The 21,379-nt window shown below is 36.5% G+C and overlaps 2 protein-coding genes across 12 annotated transcripts in view; one reads left to right on the top strand and one right to left on the bottom strand.

Annotated features, from left to right (window-relative positions):
* LOC141381087 (uncharacterized) overlaps window positions 1–21,379 on the bottom strand; it is a 460,537-nt gene that overhangs the window by 91,158 nt on the left and 348,000 nt on the right. The gene's annotated exons all lie outside the window — the stretch shown is intronic.
* trim35-3 (tripartite motif containing 35-3) lies at window positions 309–20,444 on the top strand. 10 transcript variants are annotated; one of them, XM_073943897.1, is made up of 9 exons: window positions 309–394; window positions 1,070–1,177; window positions 1,708–1,774; window positions 2,477–2,530; window positions 5,479–5,574; window positions 6,172–6,402; window positions 6,477–6,499; window positions 6,582–6,700; window positions 19,256–20,444. In XM_073943897.1, the coding sequence occupies exons 1-9, from the start codon at window positions 339–341 to the stop codon at window positions 19,759–19,761; spliced, it is 1,260 nt and encodes a 419-aa protein (XP_073799998.1). In that variant the 5' UTR covers window positions 309–338; the 3' UTR covers window positions 19,762–20,444. The 10 variants fall into 10 exon arrangements, with proteins under 10 accessions (XP_073799998.1, XP_073799999.1, XP_073800001.1 ...); XM_073943898.1 differs by having other exon boundaries at window positions 353–394; window positions 2,221–2,530; XM_073943900.1 differs by having other exon boundaries at window positions 353–394; window positions 1,070–1,203.

Raw genomic sequence — 21,379 nt, 5'->3', positions numbered from 1 at the left:
AAAGAGACCAGAGGGGAAATTATATAAGGTTATACATTAAAAGCCATTTTTGATTTTTTAAAGACTTTCTTTTTTATGCCCATTGAAGACGAAATATATGACTTATTGTCAAATAAAAATAGCCAGAATTGGATTTTTTTTCCCTAAATTTACATTTGAGAAAAAAAAATTACCCATTATAATAAAATAATTACGAATGTACTGAACGCAAGATTTAGAGTTGTAATAAAATATTACTGTGTTTAAACAAATATTAACAAATGCCTTTTCTGAGAGATTTTATTTATGTGAATAAAGGATTTTGAATGGGGCGCGTACACGCATTAGTTCTACCGCGCATGCGCATGATTTCGCCTGTAACGGTCGACATTTTCCAGCGGACGCCAGGAACGAGGTAAGCCACAAACTTTTACGCTGTAAATCTCGAATATATTCGGGGTTTTGGACAGTGGTGTGTTAAATTCAACCTTACACGAGTACAGCGTTGTGTTTTATACCTTTTAACCACGTTTAGTTAAGTAAAAATTGATTTACACTCGAGGCCAACGTTAACTTTACTCGGAGTCGGATAATAAAGTTATAACATTAGTTCCCTCAATAGTTTAACACAGGCCAGGACAAAATACAAAATTTTTATTAATTAACAAAATAAATTTGAACTGTAGTTTTTTTGCAATGTCGTCGTTTGCACGCTGAACAGGAGTATGAAGCTAACTTAGTAAGTAGCCTATTTATGGCTAACGTTAACGTAAAATTTATTAGGTTTGTTTCATTGCAATCTAATATGTACTGTAATAGTTTGGTCGTCTGTTTGATGGCTATAAATGCGAAAATATTTTTGAAGAGTGAGATTTCAGCCTCACTACTCCATAAAGCATTATTTATCATGATTAATTTGCCAGTGTTTATGTTTAAACTTTAATGTGTACCATTATAATTAATAAAACTGCAATTGCTTTATTTTTTATCATTTAAAATGACCGCGAATTTTTATTTATTTTTTTCTCACTGGTAACCAATCCTGTAACATTTTTTGACAAACAAAATGATCTTCCAATCACGTTTCTAGATCGATCAACCTGAGGGGGTGTAGACGGGACCTGCGTCATCCAACGTCAGTGAGAGACTACGGAGGAGATCGTCAGATACGAAAATGGTTAAATATTATCATAGCAAGGTAAAAATAAGAATGGACACGTGAAGGTATGTTGAAAAAAACAGTACAACATCTTAAAAATTGTACTGCGTCTCATAAAATTGCTGAATTACAGTTTTACAATGAAACATCCTTGTAAACTGTCACCTAATGTGAAATACACCTCAGGAAAACCATCCAGTATATATTGTAGACTACATTACACTCACACACACTATATGGACAGTTTCACTTCAACCATAATCACATGAAATCAAACAGCGAGTTAATCAATGTCTAAAGACTGCTATAAATCTAAAGGCAGGTAAGTTTTTATCAAGATTGGGTCAAAAATCTTGCAATACTGTGGCTCTACAAGACTGAACTTGTCTGAGTGCAGTTAAACTTTTTTTTGTTTAGAATTAACCTTAAAAGGATAGTTCACCCAGAAACAACTTGAGTTATTTTCAAACACATTTTGAAGAATGCTGAAAAGCAGTCATTGACTTCCATATAGTATTTTTTGTTTCTACTATGGATGTCAATGGCTGTTTGTTTCCTGCAATCTTCAGGATATCTTGTTTTTTGTTCAACAAGAACAAAACTCAAAGTTTACAACCACTTCAGTGTGAGCAAAAGGTGAGTCAGTTTCCTTTTTTGGTGAACTGTGCCTTTAAGAAATCCTGACGTTGGCGTCAGACTTAAAAATTATATGACGACATAAACAATGATGTTTATAAACAGAAACTAAACTATAAACAAAGATTTCAGAAAGAGATTTCAATAAGCTCCTTTATCTCCAAACTGACTACCATGTCTTGATGTGCAATAAAAAAATAATCCTCATGGTAAATGAATGAATTAAGTTACTTTAAAGAAACGTTTTTGAGAAATTATAAGTGCAGTTTCACTGTAAACAGGCATGAGTGACCCTGTGCTTTTAGGGAAAGCCCAGGTAACCCGATACAGAAACTGAAAGCAGGAAGCAGCTGTTAAACAGTGAAAATGGCTTCTCCAGCTGAGTATGATTATATTTGTCCTATCTGTCGTGATATTTTCAAAGCTCCTGTTATTTTATCGTGTAGTCACAGTGTGTGTAAAGAGTGTCTTGAGCAGTTCTGGAAAGTCAAGAAAGCTCGGGAGTGTCCCGTCTGTAGGATGTTATCAGCGCATGAACCTACTCGCAATCTTGCTTTGAAAAACTTGTGCGAGTCATTTCAAAAAGAGGAAAGCGAGAGTTTATCAAGGTCGGAGGAGATGTGCAGTTTACACGGTGAGACGCTCAAACTCTTCTGCCTGGAGGACAAACAGCCGGCGTGTTTGGTGTGTATGACTTCACAGATGCACACCGGACACACATTCAGACCCGTTGGTGAAGTGGCTTCATCATATAAGGTAAGAGATTTAACTCTGTTGGAATTATATCAAATGTTGTGTATAGTCAGGGTTCCCATTTTAGACTTTGAAAGTTCAATGTCTAGTAGTTGTAGAAGTTGTAGTAGTTGTAGTAGTTGTACGCTAGCATACAGCAGTAATGTACTGTAGTCAACAACGTTTGAAGTAGTTTAAAATCTTTCATCAAAGTTGTGCAATCAATTAAACAACACTTTTTCTTGTCCATTTCAAATATTGACTGCTGTACATTTAAAGAGCTTTGGCTTCAAAATGGCAACTTCAAAATCTGTGAATTAAAGTTTAAAACTGGATGACAGAAAAGCTAAATATAATGTACCGTATGGTACGAGTCACCTTTATCAGGCTTGTTTCCACTGCTAAAATGGTACCCTTTTTGCCTGCGTGGTTTATTACAGAAAGTTTCAGTCAACGTCATTCTCGCTTGAGAAAATGTCTACAGTAAAGCTGTACGGGCCGTTCACACATCATATGAGAAGCACTTCTCGCAACACGGATGCTTTATATATATATATATAAATGCTCATGACTAACCTTTCTATAAACATGATTTAATTATAACTGCAGATCAATGACTGTGTAAAAGCCTACTGTAACGTCTGTAATTATATGAAATAAATAATTAAATGCAGCATATATGAACACACTGCCCCATTCAATCTCCGATACGTTACCAAAAGGGTAATGCCGAGCTAGTGTTGTTCTCATACTGATAAACTTCTGGTGACCTGTTATTGTGAGTTTTTTTCCATTTTATACACTTCCTTTTACAGCATCAATGTTGTAATGTAATTACAATACTATCAGTTAAATAGACTTTGGCATTCATTTAGTTGCTCAAGCGTAAAACGAGACAAAAAGCCGTTTACCCACACGTGCCCATCAGAATCGGCAGGCTATCGCAAAAGCTCCATTGATTATACTGGGGTAAAATAAATGTTCATATTATAAAGACATGGCAAGGAAAAATATCATTTAATGCAGTGCTTTTTCTACAATCTGAGACCCACTTTATGCTCGGATATCACTCAGTCAGTGAAGATTGCTGATTTTTAAAGAAAACAAACCTTAAACGCGCCATTTTTGCATGGGCATACAGTTCACCGGAAGGGCTTAACCCAGGTTACTGGCAAATTAAAAGTCCTATTAGCATACTTTGGCATTTACCCCATTATGGAAAAACTACACGCAGCATATATTTAGTCCTTATTTATGTTCAAAAACTACATGCTGACCACAGTCAGAGCCTCTCAGGTTTGTCTGTAATCTTCACCAGCATGTGTGACCTCTGTTAGAAAGTGTTTTCGTCATTCCGAGTTCATAATAGTCTAAAAGGTGATGATAATAGTTAAACATGGCAGTTTGTTTATCTTTTAGGTTGCTGAAAGAATCATTTGCTTCTTTGTTTTTTGTGCTTCACTCTCCCGTTTGTCCGTTTCTGAGAGGATCAGATGTAAGAAGCACTTTAATAATCACGTGCATGTTATTATCAGCCCAAGAAGTTTGATATTTCAAATATAGACGCGCATGCAAGCACAAACAAGAAAGCGAAACTGCTGGCGCTTTAGACTGGCTTGTAAACAACTACAAGCTGCTCTTGTTTTTGGCTTTGTGGCTGTTCATTAAGATGATGACAATGTTTGTTTGTGGTCGGGTTGACCATGGCTCGTTATTATATGTATGCATTATTACGGTGTAATGTTTCGGCTGTGTATTTAAAAATGACGTTTTCATTCTCCTGCTTGTCCATAAGCTAGTGACGTATCTCTGTAAACCAATTGCACTCAGCTGCGAGTCTAGGTCAGCCTTTTGGTACCCTTTGTTGTACCACCAAAAAGTGGTACAGCACGGTTCGCTTTTAGGTACCTTTTGACAGCTGTACCACTCAGTGTAGACGGTCAATAAAGGTTGTTAAACTACTATTGAGCTATCAAAAATTGTCGAGGAAGCACTTTATGCAAATGGTATGTTTTTTTTTTTTTTTTTTTCAAAAGCAGTGATAAATGATCAGTTGTAAGGCTGCACAGTATATTGTTTCAGCATCGATACTGCAATGTGTACATCTGCAAGTCACATCGCATAAATATGCAATGTTCAGTTGACTATGTAGTGTTATTTTAACATTTACACATAAAAAAACCACAAAGCACACAGTTTATTTCACTTTTATATTTGCTTTATTTTGTTCATCTATGCTTGTAGTTTATTACATTTTTTTGCATGATTCTCTCCTGTACAGATCCATCCCAGATAATCAAATTGAATACGTTTGATAACACTTCAGGGACCAATTCTCATTATTAACTTCTTAATTCTTTTTAAATGGTGATATTCAGTCATTTGGTGAAACTGTATAGATAGAGTATATCACAATATATATCACAGAAAAACAAAATATCTCAATGTCAAATTTTTTCTAATATCATGCAGCCATAATCAGTTGTGTTATTAGTAGCTATTAAAATGCTTCAAAATGATATTCAAGCTAAAACCATTTTAATATTATACAAGTGGCTACAGCAAAGCTCCAAAATATAAATTTATTAACTTAAAAAAAACAAAGCATGTGAGCACACCGGCTCTTCAACAGACCTTATGTCCAGTCCTTCGTGATGGCCTACTAGCTTTGGTGTTGCCACCTCTGTATATTTTTTTGTACTTCTTGTTGTTTGGTTGAGCACCCATTTTAGATTGATGTGCGTACTTTTGTGCATTTATTTCTAATATTATGCAAAGTGCAAAAGATTTCATTTATCAGATGTCGTAGAAAATAAGATGTTTAGTCAGTAAAAGCAGTGAATGTTTTGATATGTTTTTAAATGGGAACCCTGCATAAATATTATATTTTTTGTATGCTCATGATATTTTCTCATGAAATATATGAACAAATAGTTTACTGTAGATAATATATTTTCTGTTTTAAATTGTAGGAGGAGTTCAGTTCATCACTGAAGGCCTTACAAGAGGAACTCCGACATAAGGAAACAATAAAGGAAAAGTTTGAGAAAACGTTTCAACACATAAAGGTGAGGACTGATTCTTCTGACGTTCATGAGTTTAGTGAGAAAGAAAAGCTGAATTGTTTTGACCCAGACATAAAATGATTCACTGAACCCAAAATGCCTTTCAATTTGCTTCATGATTGTGATTCAACGATTAGAGTTGATCACAATGTTTATTTTTTACAATGGAATGGAAATTTAATAAAACAAATCTCTTCATATGACCAAATCGCAACTAAAGTAAGTTTGTGTTTCATTGTTACATTCTTAGTCTGAGATGTAATTATTTTTTCATTAGGTGAATAATATTCATTCATTTAGCAGATGCTTTTATGCAAAGTATCTTTGAAGTCATGTGTTTTAGTTCTGGCATTTTTCAACTTTCATGTAAATTTTGAAGAATGCTGCTCTGTGGCAACCATTAAATTCCATAATATGTATTTTATAAACGATGGAAGTCAATGGGTGCCAGCTACCAGCATTCTTCAAAATATCTTCTTTTGTGTTCAACAGAAAAAATAGTTTAAATAGGTTTTAGCAGGTAAAGGGGGAGAAAATGACAGAATTTTCACTTTTGGTTGAACATTCCCTTTTAGAAGAAAGTGACTAATTTGCTTCCAGGCTCAAGCTGATCACACTGAGCGTCAGATTAAACAGCAGTTTGGAAAGCTTCATCAGTTTCTCAGAGATGAAGAAAAAAATACAATCACTGCACTGAGGGAGGAAGAGGAGCAGAAGAAGCAGATGATGAAGGAGAAGCTGGAGGAGATGAACACACACATCTCAGCTCTTTCAGACTCAATCAGAGACACGGAGGAGATGCTGAAAGCCAGTGACGTCTGCTTTCTGAAGGTCTGATCAATTTTCACATTAGTGATTTGATATATTGGGAAATTTCTGAATGATCAATTGTCTTTCTTTTGCAGAAATTTCGGATAAAAATGGAAAGGTGAGTGATCTGCTGGTGTCTCTGCTCTTTCTGCTTCTGAAGCGAAAGCCACTGCAGTTCTGACTCCTGAATGTTCTTCCAGAGTCCAGATCTCACAGCCGGATCCACAGACGCCTTCCGGAGCTTTGATTCACGTGTCTCAGTACTTGGGGAACCTGCTGTACAGAGTCTGGAAGATGATGCAGGACATCGTCCACTACAGTAAGAGTCTACATTACAGCTCTGCTCACACACACAGTGGTTCCCTTTGTATACCTTTATACTACAGTACTGATTCTGATTGGCTGTTGCACATGTTACAGTGTGTAGTTATTGTCAGATAAACACACAGCTAAAGTAGTTCCGGCGGGTTTTGAGTGCATTACAGTTCCGTATCACTCCACTAAATGATTTCAGTTTTTGCACAGCTACAACAATCAAAAATCAAAAAACAACAGAAGGGATTAGATGTGGAATAAACTGTTCCTAAATGTCTTTAGGTGTGGAAAACATAGTATATCCCGTATCCTGACATTATAATGTATATCACCACTGTTTCAGAATGACCCTTCAATTATTTAAAATGTCACACAGAGGTGGGACCAAGTCATTGTTTGGCAAGTCACAAGTAAGTCTCAATTCATTGCCCTCAAGTCCCGAGTCAAGTCCCGAGTCAAGACAGGCAAGTCCCGAGTCAAGTCCCGAGTCAAAGGCAACAAGTCTCAAGTCAAGTCCAAAGTCCTGCAGTTTGATTTTCGAGTCTTTTCGAGTCTTTTTAACAGAAAAATAAAATATATACAGATTAGGTATGGTTGTAAGATCTGTATTAATTAAACAAACCTTTTTTTATTAAAGAACATTGCTCAGATATATAAAAATACAAATGCAATTTTCTGAAAAAGTACTGAACAGTGCTGCGTCTCGTCTCCACAGCATAATGCACAAGAACGAGTTCCACCAAAAAAAGACTCCATTTTGCCTCACATCACACAGAAATTGCAGGTCTACTGCTGTCTAATTCATTAAGTTTAGTTGTGCTATATTATGTCTTCGGTGATCAACTTGTGATTAACCAAAATTACATAACCTCAATGAGGCAGCAGTAGACCAACTCCTGTATATGCCGCAAAGTTAAATTGAGTGAAATTGGAATTTTGTCAATTGAATCTCGTGTGTGCTAAAAAGATATTGCTGCAAATCTGTCTTGCAGCAATGTAAAATGGTAGCACATATTGTTAATGAAGTAGGCTACTTCATACAAACAATAATGTTGTTTTCTTCACATAGCGTTGAAGAGCTTTGCTCTCTACCTTGTGTGATGCTCGTGCACGGATTTCCTCTGTTTGTGGACAAAACTGATTGCGAGTTCTCAAATTTTCTCTCGCTCTCAAATATGCACTGCTCACACACAAATTTTCTTGAGCGCTCTCAGAGATTATATGCAAACTCACAATTTGTGTCGTGTTCCCTCTTCCTTTCATGCTTTTTGATATGATTCATATTGCTGCACTGTTTAATAACAATAACCAAAATACTAAAATAGACTTACATATTAAATGTTTAATCTAATAAACCATAACATTTTTGGTTGTTTTATATGATGAGATATTTTCAGTTTCAAACACTTAAAGACAGAGAATAGACCAGTGGTGCCCCCCTGAAAATTTGCTTAAGGGGGGCCAGAAGAGGCCAGCTACGTCAGTGGCACCAATCAATCCACAATAATTTTTTAGTGGCTATTTATTTATTGAAATATTGCATTGTATTGCATTTATGTAAGTAGATTTAAATAAATAATGTCAACAGCAAAATCATATCGGGTTGGCCACAGGGGTGGCTAGAGTTTACACAGGGGTAACACCCCTTGTAAAGGGGTTTACACCACTATAAGGCACCCCTGGAATAGATGTTGGATGTAAAGAATACATTTTATTTTAAAAGCATTTAAACAAAAACTAATGCAAGCAGAAATGTAACTGTGATAAAAATAAGGAAGGTATTATAGTCTACTGTAATCTCACTATCAATCTCATTTTATCATGGCAGCTAAAATAAAGTAAACTAGTGTCTGCTGGCTTCCACTTTGCTGATGAGATTGTGGAGGACATTTTCCATGTCATCCTCTTCATTTTGAGGAAAGCTGTTCCACAGGGCCCCTGAACACGTATATTGGCATGTACTGTGTTTTGAACAGTAGCCTACTACAGTAAAGAACTTCAATTGATCAGTTGTGGAAATACTATAGTTGCTATGGTAACACAAGTGTAATATAAACAAATTACCCAGTGCTGTATTATTTTACAATATAGGGTATTTTATACTACTAATCCCTACACTTTACTGTAGTAAAACTACACTTTGTATTATTTTATCTGTTCACTATTGGTAATACTACTGTATTATGAAGCATTCATTAACAAGTCGTAAATAATACTAGCCTAAAACATAAGTATAATACAAGTATACAACAAGTATAATACTCAAAAACACTAGAATTTATTAAAGAATTTACCTTAACCTTTTAGTTTTTTGTGTATTGTTAATAAATAGTAAAGCAAGAAAGAAACCATATCAACATTCTTGGAATAACCTTTCGCTAAGCCTCGCCCTCCTTAGTTACTGTTGCTACTACGCCTGTCAAGCTTTCATGCCTGGCACATCTATTACAGTGTGTATGCGCTGGTGTCAGACATTCCCAAGGATTTAATTAGTCATTTTTGGCAAACAGGTGAGATATCTGAGAAAGCCAGACAAAAGAGGACTGCAGTATACATTACAGGGGTATATTCACAACATAATAGCAACTGATTAGAGAATAATTTTATCAAAATTGAAGCAAGGTTAGCCTAGCAACCTCATACGCTGAACATTCAACAGCATAGTTCATGCACAGCAGGAGAGGTGAAAGTATAAAATAATCTAATAACCTAAGAAACTGATGGATTTGTGCCGAATATTAGCATCATTGACCCATAACAGTGTACAGTACCTATTACTGTCAGCATGTTTGTGTGCTCTTTATCCAGTTTTTATTCAAATTTGCAGTTAAGTGGAAGAAAAAAAATTGAAATGCAAATCAAAGTATAAATAACAGAAGTGAACAAATAGATTTTTTCTACCAGCAAATATTAGTGTATGTATTTATATGCGTTACAATAGCGAGGGTTTAAACTAAGCAGTGCTCACAGGGTTCAACGCTAAGGATTTTTTCTACTGGCCCGATCGGGCCAGTGGTTCTGATTTTTACTTGCCCTGCCCAAATTTTCACTGGCCCCACCAAAAAAAAAAAAAAAGAAGTTAATCGCTATTTGAATGTGCGTGTGTGTGTGTGTATACACACACACACACACACAGTTGATTTCAGAATTATTAGTTCCCCTAAATTATTAGCACCCCTGTTTATTTTTTCCCCCAATTTCTATTTAACAGAGAACAGATTTTTTCAGCACATTTCTAAACATAATAGTTTTAATAACTCATCTCTAATAACTGATTTATTTTATCTTTGTCATGATGACTGTAAATAATATTTTACTAGATATTCTTCAAGACACTTCTATACAGCTTAAAGTGACATTTAAAGGCTTAACTAGGGTAATTAGGTTAACTAGGCAGGTTAGGGTAATTAGGCTAGTTATTATATAATGATGGTTTGTTCTGTAGACAGTCTGAAAAACAATTAGCTTAAGTGGCTAATAAATTTTACCTTAAAATGGTTTAAAAAATGTTTTTATTCTAGCCAAAATAAAACAAATAAGATTTTGTTCAGAGGAAAAAATATTATCAGACAAAATATCAACATTTCTTTGCTTTGTTAAACATCATTTAGGAAATATTTTAAAAAGAAAAAACAAAAAACAAAAGGGGGCTAATAAATCTGTATATATATTTACGGTAATTTTTAAAATGTTTAAGGAAAACTATTCAGTTCATCAAGGCTATATTTATAAATGTAAAAAAGGTGTAATTGTTAAATATTTATTAAAATTTTAAATAACTGCTTTGTTATTGTATTTAGTTTCAAATAAAATAGTTACTCCAGACATTATTGATTTTATAACTTTTACCATTAATAAATATAATAATAATTAATATTAGTGATTTCTGAAGGATCATGTGACTGGAGTACTGAAGCTGAAATCTCATCTTTAAAATCACTGGAATAAATGAATAAATTAAATGATAAACTACTTTTGAACAGTTATTTTATAGTGCAACATTTCACAATTTGTATTTATGATGAAATAATTGCAGCCTTGGTGAGCAGAAGAAGCTTATTTTAACATATTTAATCACACTGACCCCAAACGTTTGTGTATTGTGTATAGAATATTTTATAAGTGAAAATGTGCACTTTAATTTAACAACCCACAGACATCGTCACCGAAAACAAATCGAGGTCAGACTTTCTCATATATACAGAGCCTCATTTCAATTGTCAGGTTGTGTAGAAATCGATCAATTAAATTAATCAATCTATTAAAGAAACGTTGACTATAATTCTGTATTTTAGGCTTAAATTATAGAGAGACATAGCAGATGAACCGATACTGCATCAGATCAATGTAAATCTTTCTTTCGAGCTGTCAGTGCGGAAATGAACAAAACAACAGGCCTAATACAACATTTTATACGATTAAAATATGGAAAAATTAACAGATAGTAATTTCGGTCAATTTTCCTGACGGATAAACCGAGATCAGGCTGGATAAACAGCTCTCGGTAATATTTCAGCATGCTTTTACTTTCGCATTTACCGGTAAGAATGACATCTCGCCCTGCTCATCATTCTCTCTTCATATAGCCGTATATATGGCTATTACACGATCATAGTACACTGTGATATAGCCTGGGTCGTTAGTTCGTTGCATTGTTTTGTTTTCTCGCTACAATCGATACGCTCAATAGGACAGAGACCGCGTCTCATTCAGGCGATCTTGGACTGATTGATTTGGCGCGGATGCGAGCGCAACTGCTGGATATATGCCAAAAAAAAAACGCGCTAACGGGTGAAACGAGACAGATTCCGAAACAAACGTCTATGTGTGAAAGCACCGTAAGATTGTATTTGCACACAATTGACAGACAGTCGCAGCACGCAGCTCTGGCTCGATCTGGCAGGCAAAAAGGCAGCAGCTGGCCCGATCGAGCCAGTAACATTGTACACTGGCCCGACTGTCTCGCACGCTGGCCCCGGGCCATCGGGCAGTCCTTATTGTCCAGCCCTGGCTCATAATATCGAGTGGGAAAAAAAAGAAAAAGACCGCTGGGAAGCATAACCTGCTTTGTTTTTTTTTGTTTTGTTTTTTTAATAAGAAACACAGTTTAGATCTGTTTAGGATAAGAGGAGTGTGAGTTATTGCCACCTATCACTGAATGTGAATATCGAAAACAAAACCAACTTAGCTGTTAACTCCTTTACCGCCCCTCACACAGCTTGATCCACGCTGGCATCTCTCCTCTTGGGCTTTGGTTTTGAAAAGGGAAAAAATCCCACCACCCAGTCCAAACTTTTAGGATAGCAGGTGTCAGATTTTCACAATCCAATTGCGCAACGATTTGGCTTGTTTCCCTCGCTCGAAAGCTTGACAGAGCCTCTGCCCGTAGCTACGATTGGTAAGCCGCGATTGGTGGGTGGCGGTTTTTGGGCGTGGCTTAGCGAAGGGTCAGTTTAACAGGATCCCGTGAGAGCAAAATCACTAACGCCTGTTTCACACCACAAGCGTCAGCGGCGCGTGAGCAGAGCGTGAGCAGCGCGTATGTCGAGCAGTAGCAGCACGCAGGCGTTTTCCTTTCACACCAGCTGCGTCTGCAGCGCGCAGCTCTTCGGCAGCTGCTGCTGAGATCAACCTATCTCTGTCTATTCTATCTAGTTACCCCTCTATATACAAATACACTTTTTAATCTTTTCATCTGTACCAAGGCCCCTCCTATGCTGTTTCTTTAACCGGCAAATGTTTATTTTACAAATTTTATAGATCAAATAGTACTGTATGCTTCTAAAGCTAACTTATATGAGAATTGTCTACAGTCAGAAGACAATCGCCTGTGATATCATGTCATTTGTTTTTTGATTATCAGGTTGCTGTAGACCTAGTTATAATCATATTTATACAATATAGTTATAATGATATTTATACATGATCAAACTAGTGTTAATTTCTCCGCTTCAGTGATGTCCAGTGGCAGAATAACAGCTCGTTAATTCATGCTCGTGCAGATGATGAGACGGACAAAAGTAATTAATGCATGCCATTCTTTTACTTATTTTCGTGTTGTCAGATTCACAGTGCAAACAGCTCCCGGTAGGAATAATTCGAGTGAACATAAAACAAAGCCGATTAAAACTTTCTTCCTCTGCTCAGCTGCACAGAACACAGCGAGCTCACATAATCCAGCATGCGTGTCGCACTACACTACCCACAATACACTTCGCTATGGACTACAAATCCCGTAAATATTCCATTTCCCCTCTCCTACAACACTAGTGTGCAACTTAAGCAAAACTGATAGTAAAATAGTTTTACATTTGGTTTTGTAGTTCGGGCCTAAATAAATGTTTGTTGCCGTTTTTAATCGTTTTAAGTTCATTTGAATGACTATATATAAACCATTTGACATTATTAACGTATTTATTGGGTAAAATTGTTAGTTTTTACTGTCATTCAATGTGTTTTTGTCATTCTCAATGCACTGTCACTTTAATTGAGCGTGAGCAGCGCGTCAAAAATAGACCCAGCGCCGAAACTATCGCTGCACTGCTGCTTCGGCGACGCTCACGCCTCGCTCTGACGCGCTGCTGCTGCGTGCGGTATGAAAGCTGTAATCTGTTAACATGGACGCCGAAAACACACGCGCTGCTCACGCTCTGCTCACGCGCCGCTGACGCTTGCGGTGTGAAACAGGCGTAAAGGTATGAGACGCCATCGTAAACAAAAGTCAAGCGAACGCAAAGAGACTGAATGCACGAGAGAGAGAGAGAGAGAGAGAGAGAGGTGTATGTTGTATGTGAGAGAGAGAGAGAGAGAGAGAGAGAGGTGTATGTTGTATGTGAGAGAGAGAGAGAGAGAGAGAGAGAGAGAGAGAGTGTATTGGCACGCGAGTATTGGCTCGATCTCAAGTTCAAATTCAAATTCTCTCTGCGTTCGCTTGACTTTTGTCCACTCCCGCGCCTCATAGTAGTCACGTTGGATACTGTCGAATCAAAACAATCTACCGTGCTTTGATTGGACGTCATGCCGAAAGCGCGCATGCTCACACGCGCGCATGCTGTCACACACACGCACACATAAACGGAGAGAGAGAGAGAGCGGTCTATGTCAACATACTTTTTTATCGTTGGGCTTTTCATGGGAAGCAGCAAGTCTTTACAAGTCAATAGGGGCAAGTCCTAGTCAAAGTCCGAGTCATTTATGTTCAAGTCCAAGTCGAGTTGCAAGTCTTTTTATATTTTGTCAAGTCGAGTCTAAAGTCATCAAATTCATGACTCGAGTCTGACTCGAGTCCAAGTCACATGACTCGAGTCCACACCTCTGATGTCACACCAAATGTCACTTGCTTTAAATTACTTGCAGGATGTTTTTCAGCTCATGCAAATTTTGATTTAGAATAACTTTTATTCAGCTGAAAAAAAACTCAAATCGCAAAACTATTTAGGTGCTTTCTTTAAATGAATGTTTTCTTTTTAATGAATGTTATTTTACTTCTTTTTTAATGAATTATGCGCAGTAGTGGACATGCCAACACTGCTAAATATTTGCTAATAGCCTATGTGAACGGTAAATAATCTTTTTATTTATAATTTTATCGGGCGAGGCAGTGGCGCAGTAGGTAGTGCTGTCGCCTCACAGCAAGAAGGTTGCTGGTTCGAACCTCGGCTCAGTTGGCGTTTCTGTGTGGGGTTTGCATGTTCTCCATGGGTTTCCTCCGGGTGCTAGAAAAAAAAAATCACAAAATACAAAACAATTTAGGTGCTTTCTAAAAACTTTAATGAATGGTATTTTATTTCTATTTAAATGAATTCTATGTCATAAAGGACATGTCAACACTGCTAGAGATTCTCCGATCAGCATTTTTGGGGCTGTTTACCGATCACCAAAATTATGATCACATAATGGCAGGGGAATGGGAATCTTTTATCTATAATTTAGCAGAGTTTGCACCATTTGTAGAAATTTAACTAGCTCTAACTATATTGAAAAAAACTGTAGAAATAGGCTGCAGTCAAGATCTTGTCCACCAAGTGTTTATTTTAGAAAATGAGAACTCAGGGCTTCTGTAGGCCATCTTTCCCAAATAAGGCAGAGTAACTTAAAATGATTCCAAACAAAGAGGGGTCAGGCAGACCAACACACATTAGATCAGCTTAATGGCATGTAGCCTCTTAATACACTGATTACATTTTAAATGTGAAACTACAACAAAACTGGCTACTGCCACAAAGGACAAAATGACAAGTTTTTTTTTCTGTTATTATTATGAACCAGGTACCAACTACATCAAATCCAAAAAAAAAAAGTAATGTAATAAGCTACTGTAAGCCAGTGCCTTCCTTTCTAAATAACAATGAATGAGTACTAGCAGGCTACCTATTAAATAGATACTATTATCTAATTAATAAGTACCAGTAGTTAATGATTAACTAGCAGTACATAAAAATATGTACCAGTCCCAGCTGGATTACACACTACTCAAAATGAATTTGATATCTCAACGACAGATCCCATTGAAATCAATGGACAAATTTTACATTTGTTACTAGTACCAACAGAACAGTTACTATTCACTAATAAAATAGGTACTAGTGTCTAATGAATCAAAACTAGTATCTTAATAAGTACTAGTATCTAATGAATTAGGACTAGTATCTAAAAAATGAGCTAGTGTCTGAGTAAGAACTAGTATATCTTTAAAAGCACTAGTATCTAAAGAATCTGTTTGTTAAGTAGTGACGTGTTTGTGACGTATGTAATACTGAGTCCAAGCCGCCATTCATTTGAGTGGAGAAATCATTCGTTTATGATCACGTTTTATTTCTATCACACATTAAAGTTAATTTTATATAAAATAGTGTACACAATAATCTCTGGGCTTGCTGCATAACAAATACCAAAATTTTAACAATTAATAAAAAAATAATCACTTTCTGACCATCCGATATTAGGCATGGACATATAAACTGCTATCATGATTTTCGAAAGCCTTAAATGGCTTTGTAAACGTTTATTATTACCATTTCATAATTCTGAACGCAATGTCTTCCCACCTCGTATTATCCCTGCTGTATGGTTTACGTTGTTTAAGCAGACTTCTCATACTTGGCATATTCTGTTGTATGGTGTGTTCTAAGATGCCTAATCATGTTAGTGGTGTTAAAATGCCTTGCTTCCACCTTGAGGGATTTTATCACGACATACATTGCAAACGTCTTACTTTACGTCTTTATTGAACACTTTGTAAAAGACAGGGGAACTCTTGTTGCCATTGGTAAGCTCCGCTCTGCTCTGCTGTTGTTTATCCTTGCGTGCGCATGCACGTGTGAAAAAGTCATGCGAGTAATTTACGTCAAATGATCGACTTTTTTAATTGCCGCTTTTGGGGTTAGCCGATCAAACTACTTTTAGCCAATATTGGCCGATCAATCGGAGCATCGCTTATATTTAGCTATAAACTCTGCTGACTGGCTTCTCCCCTGTACAATTTCACTTGATATATCGAACTTTTTTCCACACACTAAACTTTAAAAAAATATGTAATTTTTAGTATTTAATTTTTAATTTAAGAAATAAGTTTCACGTTCATTTAGCAAGATTTTATTCAGGCCCGTGACTCACTCTGAGCTACTGGATGCGATCATGCGAATATGAAGTAGGGACTGATAGCAGAGAGTTGTTTTAATTGAGTTTGGTGCCGCACGCAGAATTAAAAAAAAAAAAAAAAAATCAGCTTTTCCCAAACAGCATAAACGTGTTTTCCGTAATGATGATGTGACAATGAGTCTCCAGGAGTGTGTGTTTTTGTGTGCGCACGCTTAGAGATTTGTGCATCTGTGGTGCTTTACTGACTCACTAGGTGTGTAGGTCCTGTCGCAAAATGTGGCTAAATGTCCTTCACGGTGTTAATAGTTTGATTATGGCGTGTGCATACCTCCACTTCAATAATGCGAGTAAAGTAAAAATACTCAATGTCTTAATTCCAATCGTGTTTACAAGAATTATGACTTTCAGCATATCTTAAGGGCTTTTTTCATTGCATGGATCCGAACCATAATGTTGGGAGGCTGTAGTTGTAGCCTGTGTTGGATGCGGCATTTGCTGAACTCCTGTGAAAAAAACGGTTCCGTCACATCTGCCCACCCAACCGAGTGACAAGTGCAACTCCGAGGCCAGCTTGGGTTGTCAGGTGTGTGCAAATAACTTTATTTGCAGATCAAATCCAGTCCTGCCTTCAATTGTCTATGCTAATTTCACTCTCACGCTCCATAATAACATCACAACTCACAATACAACTTTTCACCTCGACGAGAAATCTCTCCGCGAGAACTTGTCACACCCCTATAAAACATGATAAAACCAAACCAAAGTTTGTAATTATCAAAAGCCTGTTTCACACTGCAAGCACAAGCAGAGCGTGAGCAGCGTGTGCTTTTTCTGCGCCCATGTTAACAGATTACAGCTTTCATACCGCACGCAGCACGTCAGCGCAAGACGTGAGCGTTGCTGAAGCAGCAGTGCTGTGATAGTTTCGGCACTGGGTCTATTTTTGCCGCGCTGCTCGCTCACGCTCAATTAAAGTGACAGTGCATTGTTAATGACCAAAACGCATTGAATGACAGTAAAAAGTAGCATTTTTTCCCCAATAAATGCGTTAATTATATCCACTGACTTATATATAGGCAATCAAATGAACTTAAAACAATTAAAACTGCAACAAACAAATATTTAGTCCCGAACTACAAAACCAAATGTAAAACAATTTTAGTGTCTGTTTTGCTTAAGTTGCACACTAGTGTTGTAGGAGAGGGGAAATAGAAAGTGGGCGCTTTAAGACAAGAAAAGATTAAGACAAGATTTACAGGAGTTGTAGTCCATAGCGAAGTGTATTGTGGGTAGTGTAGTTCGACACATGCTGGATGATGTGAGCTCGCTGTGTGCTGTGCTGTGCAACTGAAGCAGTGGAAGAAAGTTTTTTTCGGCTTTGTTTTATGTTCACTCAAGTTATTCCACTCATGAGCTGTTTGCACTGTGATCCTGACAACACGAAAATAAGTAAATTAAGGGCATGCGCTAATTACTTCTGTCCATCTCATCCTTTGGATGAGCTGTTACTCTGCTGCTGGACATTACTGAAGCAGAGAAAGTAACACTAGTTTGATCATGTATAAATATCATTATAACCCGGCCTACAACAACCTGACAATCAAAAACCAAATGACATGATATCACTGGCAATTGTCTTCTGACTGCACCAGACATGCAATACTGTATATTGCATCTTACTAATCTATATAGTTTGTAAAATAAAGACTTGCAGGTTAAAGAAACAGCATAGGAGGAGGTTGCCACGGGCCTTGGTGCTGATGAAAAGTAAAAAGAAAAGAAAAGTGTATTTGTATATAGAGAAATATTTGTAACTAGATAGAATAGACAGATAGATTGATCTCTGAAGCAGCTGCCAAAGAGCTTTGAATGATCAAGTGTTTATAATGAGGGCTGCACAATATATCAATATATTGATATCTCAATGTGCGAATCAGCAATAGTCACATCGTAGAAAGTGCAATGTTGAGTTTATAAGTTTACCAGGAGCCACATTTCAGAACAAAGAAGATTTTTGGAGTCACTGAAGAGTTTTACCATAATGAAGTGAAAGTTTATCGTTTGTGCATGTTTTTTAGGTCTGTGAGCGTGTAAAGATTCAGGCACATGAAATTGTAATGTTTGTAAATCCTAATAAAGATGTATTTATAGAATTAGTTATACAATAAAGACTTCACAGTGTCATTTTACATTTGGTTATTCATTTTCTGTAGCTGAGTACTGTGATGTAATATATTTCACTTCTATCTTCCCAGTAACAATTGAGAATAATCCCTCAAATCTTCCAGAACAATCCCAATCAGTCTAAATCAGTGGACACCAACCTTTTGGAAACTGAGAGCTACTTTTTGGGTATCGTTTAATGTGAAGGGCTACCAGTTTGATACACACTTCCTAATAACAAATTAGCTTAATTAATATTAATAATTAATGATGTTAATGTATGTGAACACACTGATCATGTTCATGATTTCACACAATAGTTATCAACATTGATTGGAAACAGATAAATATCAATATGCGACACTTAATTTGTCTGAAATGGTTTTTAACGTTTTTTTAATATATAACTTAATGTCATTTTCAATTTTACACCAATGCAAGTGTGATTTAAAAAGAATAGCTACAAAAAATATTAGATGCAGCTTACTGGTATGTGGTGCTATGGTAAGCTAATTTTATAACAAGCCCACGAGCAACTTATGTGATCCTCGCATGCTACCTGGTGCCTGCGGGCACCATGTTGGTGACCCCTGGTCTAAATCAATGAATTCTTTCCAAATAGAGTTATTGAAGTTATTTGTTAAGACTGTATTCATATCACAGCTAAGCAAAATATCGCAATGTCAAATTTTGTTTTTCAATATCATGCAGCCCTATTCACAATTCATTATCTGCATACAGTCCACTCTTAATACAAGCATTAGATTAAAATCAGCTTTTGTTTGTGTCTCTTCAGCTCCAATAATTCTGGATCCAAACGTGGCTCATCGAAACCTCTTCCTGTCTGATGATCTGACCAGCCTTAAATGGAGCTTAAACAGCCAAGCGTTTCCTGATAATCCAGAGAGGTTTGATGAGTATTCATGTGTTCTGGGTTCAGAGGGTTTCACCTCAGGAAAGCACTGCTGGGATGTGGAGGTGAAGGAGAGTTTGTACTGGAGCGTCGGAGTAACGACAGCATCAAACCAGAGGAAGGGCTGTGTTTTCTTTAACTCTGATGTGTGGTGGGTGCAGTACGGACTGGATGACCGCTTTGGTTTTCCCATTAAACAGAAACTTGAGCGTGTGAGAGTTGATCTGGACTGTGATGAAGGAACAGTGTGTTTCTCTGATTCTGGAAATAACACACCTCTTTACACATTCACAGCCACTTTCACTGACACTGTCTTTCCTTTCTTCTGGAGTAATGATTTTAAGATTTTACCAGTTTTACCAGTTTATCGTCTAATTGAAGAGTTGTGACATTGCACTATTCCACTTTATGGTACGCCTTTGGTTTGCTTTGTCACAGCCACATGTTTATGATATTATAAGATGATTTCTGAGTTGTATGACAACCAGACTAGAAACATTAGAAATGCACAGATCAGATAAAGCAATTTTATAGCACGTTAATCATTTAGAAATATAATATTTGTTTGCATAAATATTGATCTTATCCACTCACCACTGTCGTAGTTCCCATCTTTTTTTATTAATTAACCATGAAGGGTTTTAATACCAGAAGACAGACATATTCATAAAGCTGAGGAAGTCCAGAGCAAACCCCAGAGCAATCTGAAGTCTTTCCTGGACAATCTGAACTGTCCACTGCTTATACAGTGTGTCTCCTCCTGCCATCTTTACAACTTCTTAAAATGTGAGCATCTTAGGGTGTTTTTCATGACTGAGAGGGTCAGTATATGTTTAAGTGCTCATGTTATTCTCGCTGCACACTTCAGTGTAAGCAAATCTCTGTATACATTTTTCTCTCCATAATCTCATGGTTTCTGCTACATTCATTCCTTTATGGCGGGGCGCCACACCACAATTAATTTTTGCCACAGCTACATTACAATTTCTCATTCAAAACATTCAGTTGTTGTTTATTTTTAATAGCGGGTTATAATTGCACCAAAACATATTAAAAAACACGTGGATTGTAACAGAGCGAGTTATTTTTTTTTCTTTTACTGCAACAATTCTATACAAAAATGAAGAAAAAAAATAGCTTTATAAGATTTACAGTTTATGTAAAAAAATACAGACACAGAATTGCTGCAGTGCAGACTTTATTTGCAAAAGGACATCACTGCAAACAGAAAAAACACCACAATTATAATAAAAAATAAAGTAATCTTCTATTCTGCCCGGTCTGTTGCCACATGTTCTCATCCACATTACACTTCATATCTTCTATGGCCCAGCACGGTAGCTGTGGCCCTTTGGCCTATTATGTTTTTTCTACGGCGACATCCCCAGCCTTGTCAACATAGAAAATTTTATGTGGTACTTGATTGGCCTCTAACTTCATGACTTTCTGAAACTAATTAAACACAGTGTATGCAAATGCTGTACTGTATATCTACTGTATGTACTTATTAACTCTTAACTAAGGTTTAAAGAGTAGTTTACTGCAAAACACACTGTGTATAGTACAGTAATGACTGTATTGCATAATCTTACCTGGATGTATTGGTGACATAGTTCTTTGATGTGCTCACTGTTCCTTTCAAAAACCTTGAGAGTCCTCTATTAAAACATATGATCATGTGATTGGAAATACCTCAATGAGTGTACTTTCTAGATGTGAATCAGCTGTCATATATATATATATATATATATATATATATATATATATATATATATATATATATATATATATATATATATATGTCATAGCCATTGTAAAAAACTGTAGCAGGCTTTTCACACTTAAGTTATGGTGTATTACGATAGAAATCTATTGTGACGGTAGCACATACTGACGCTGACGCCATCAACAACAGCACATGTCTAACGTTACTGGTTTATTTACTTCACGTCAAGCAATCTTTACATTGTTTTGTATATGCTGTTAAGCCACACAAGAAACCAAATG

Source organism: Danio rerio, chromosome 3 (genome assembly GCF_049306965.1).
Source record: "Danio rerio strain Tuebingen ecotype United States chromosome 3, GRCz12tu, whole genome shotgun sequence".
NCBI lineage: Eukaryota > Metazoa > Chordata > Actinopteri > Cypriniformes > Danionidae > Danio > Danio rerio.
This window is presented reverse-complemented; position numbering and strand designations above follow the sequence as displayed.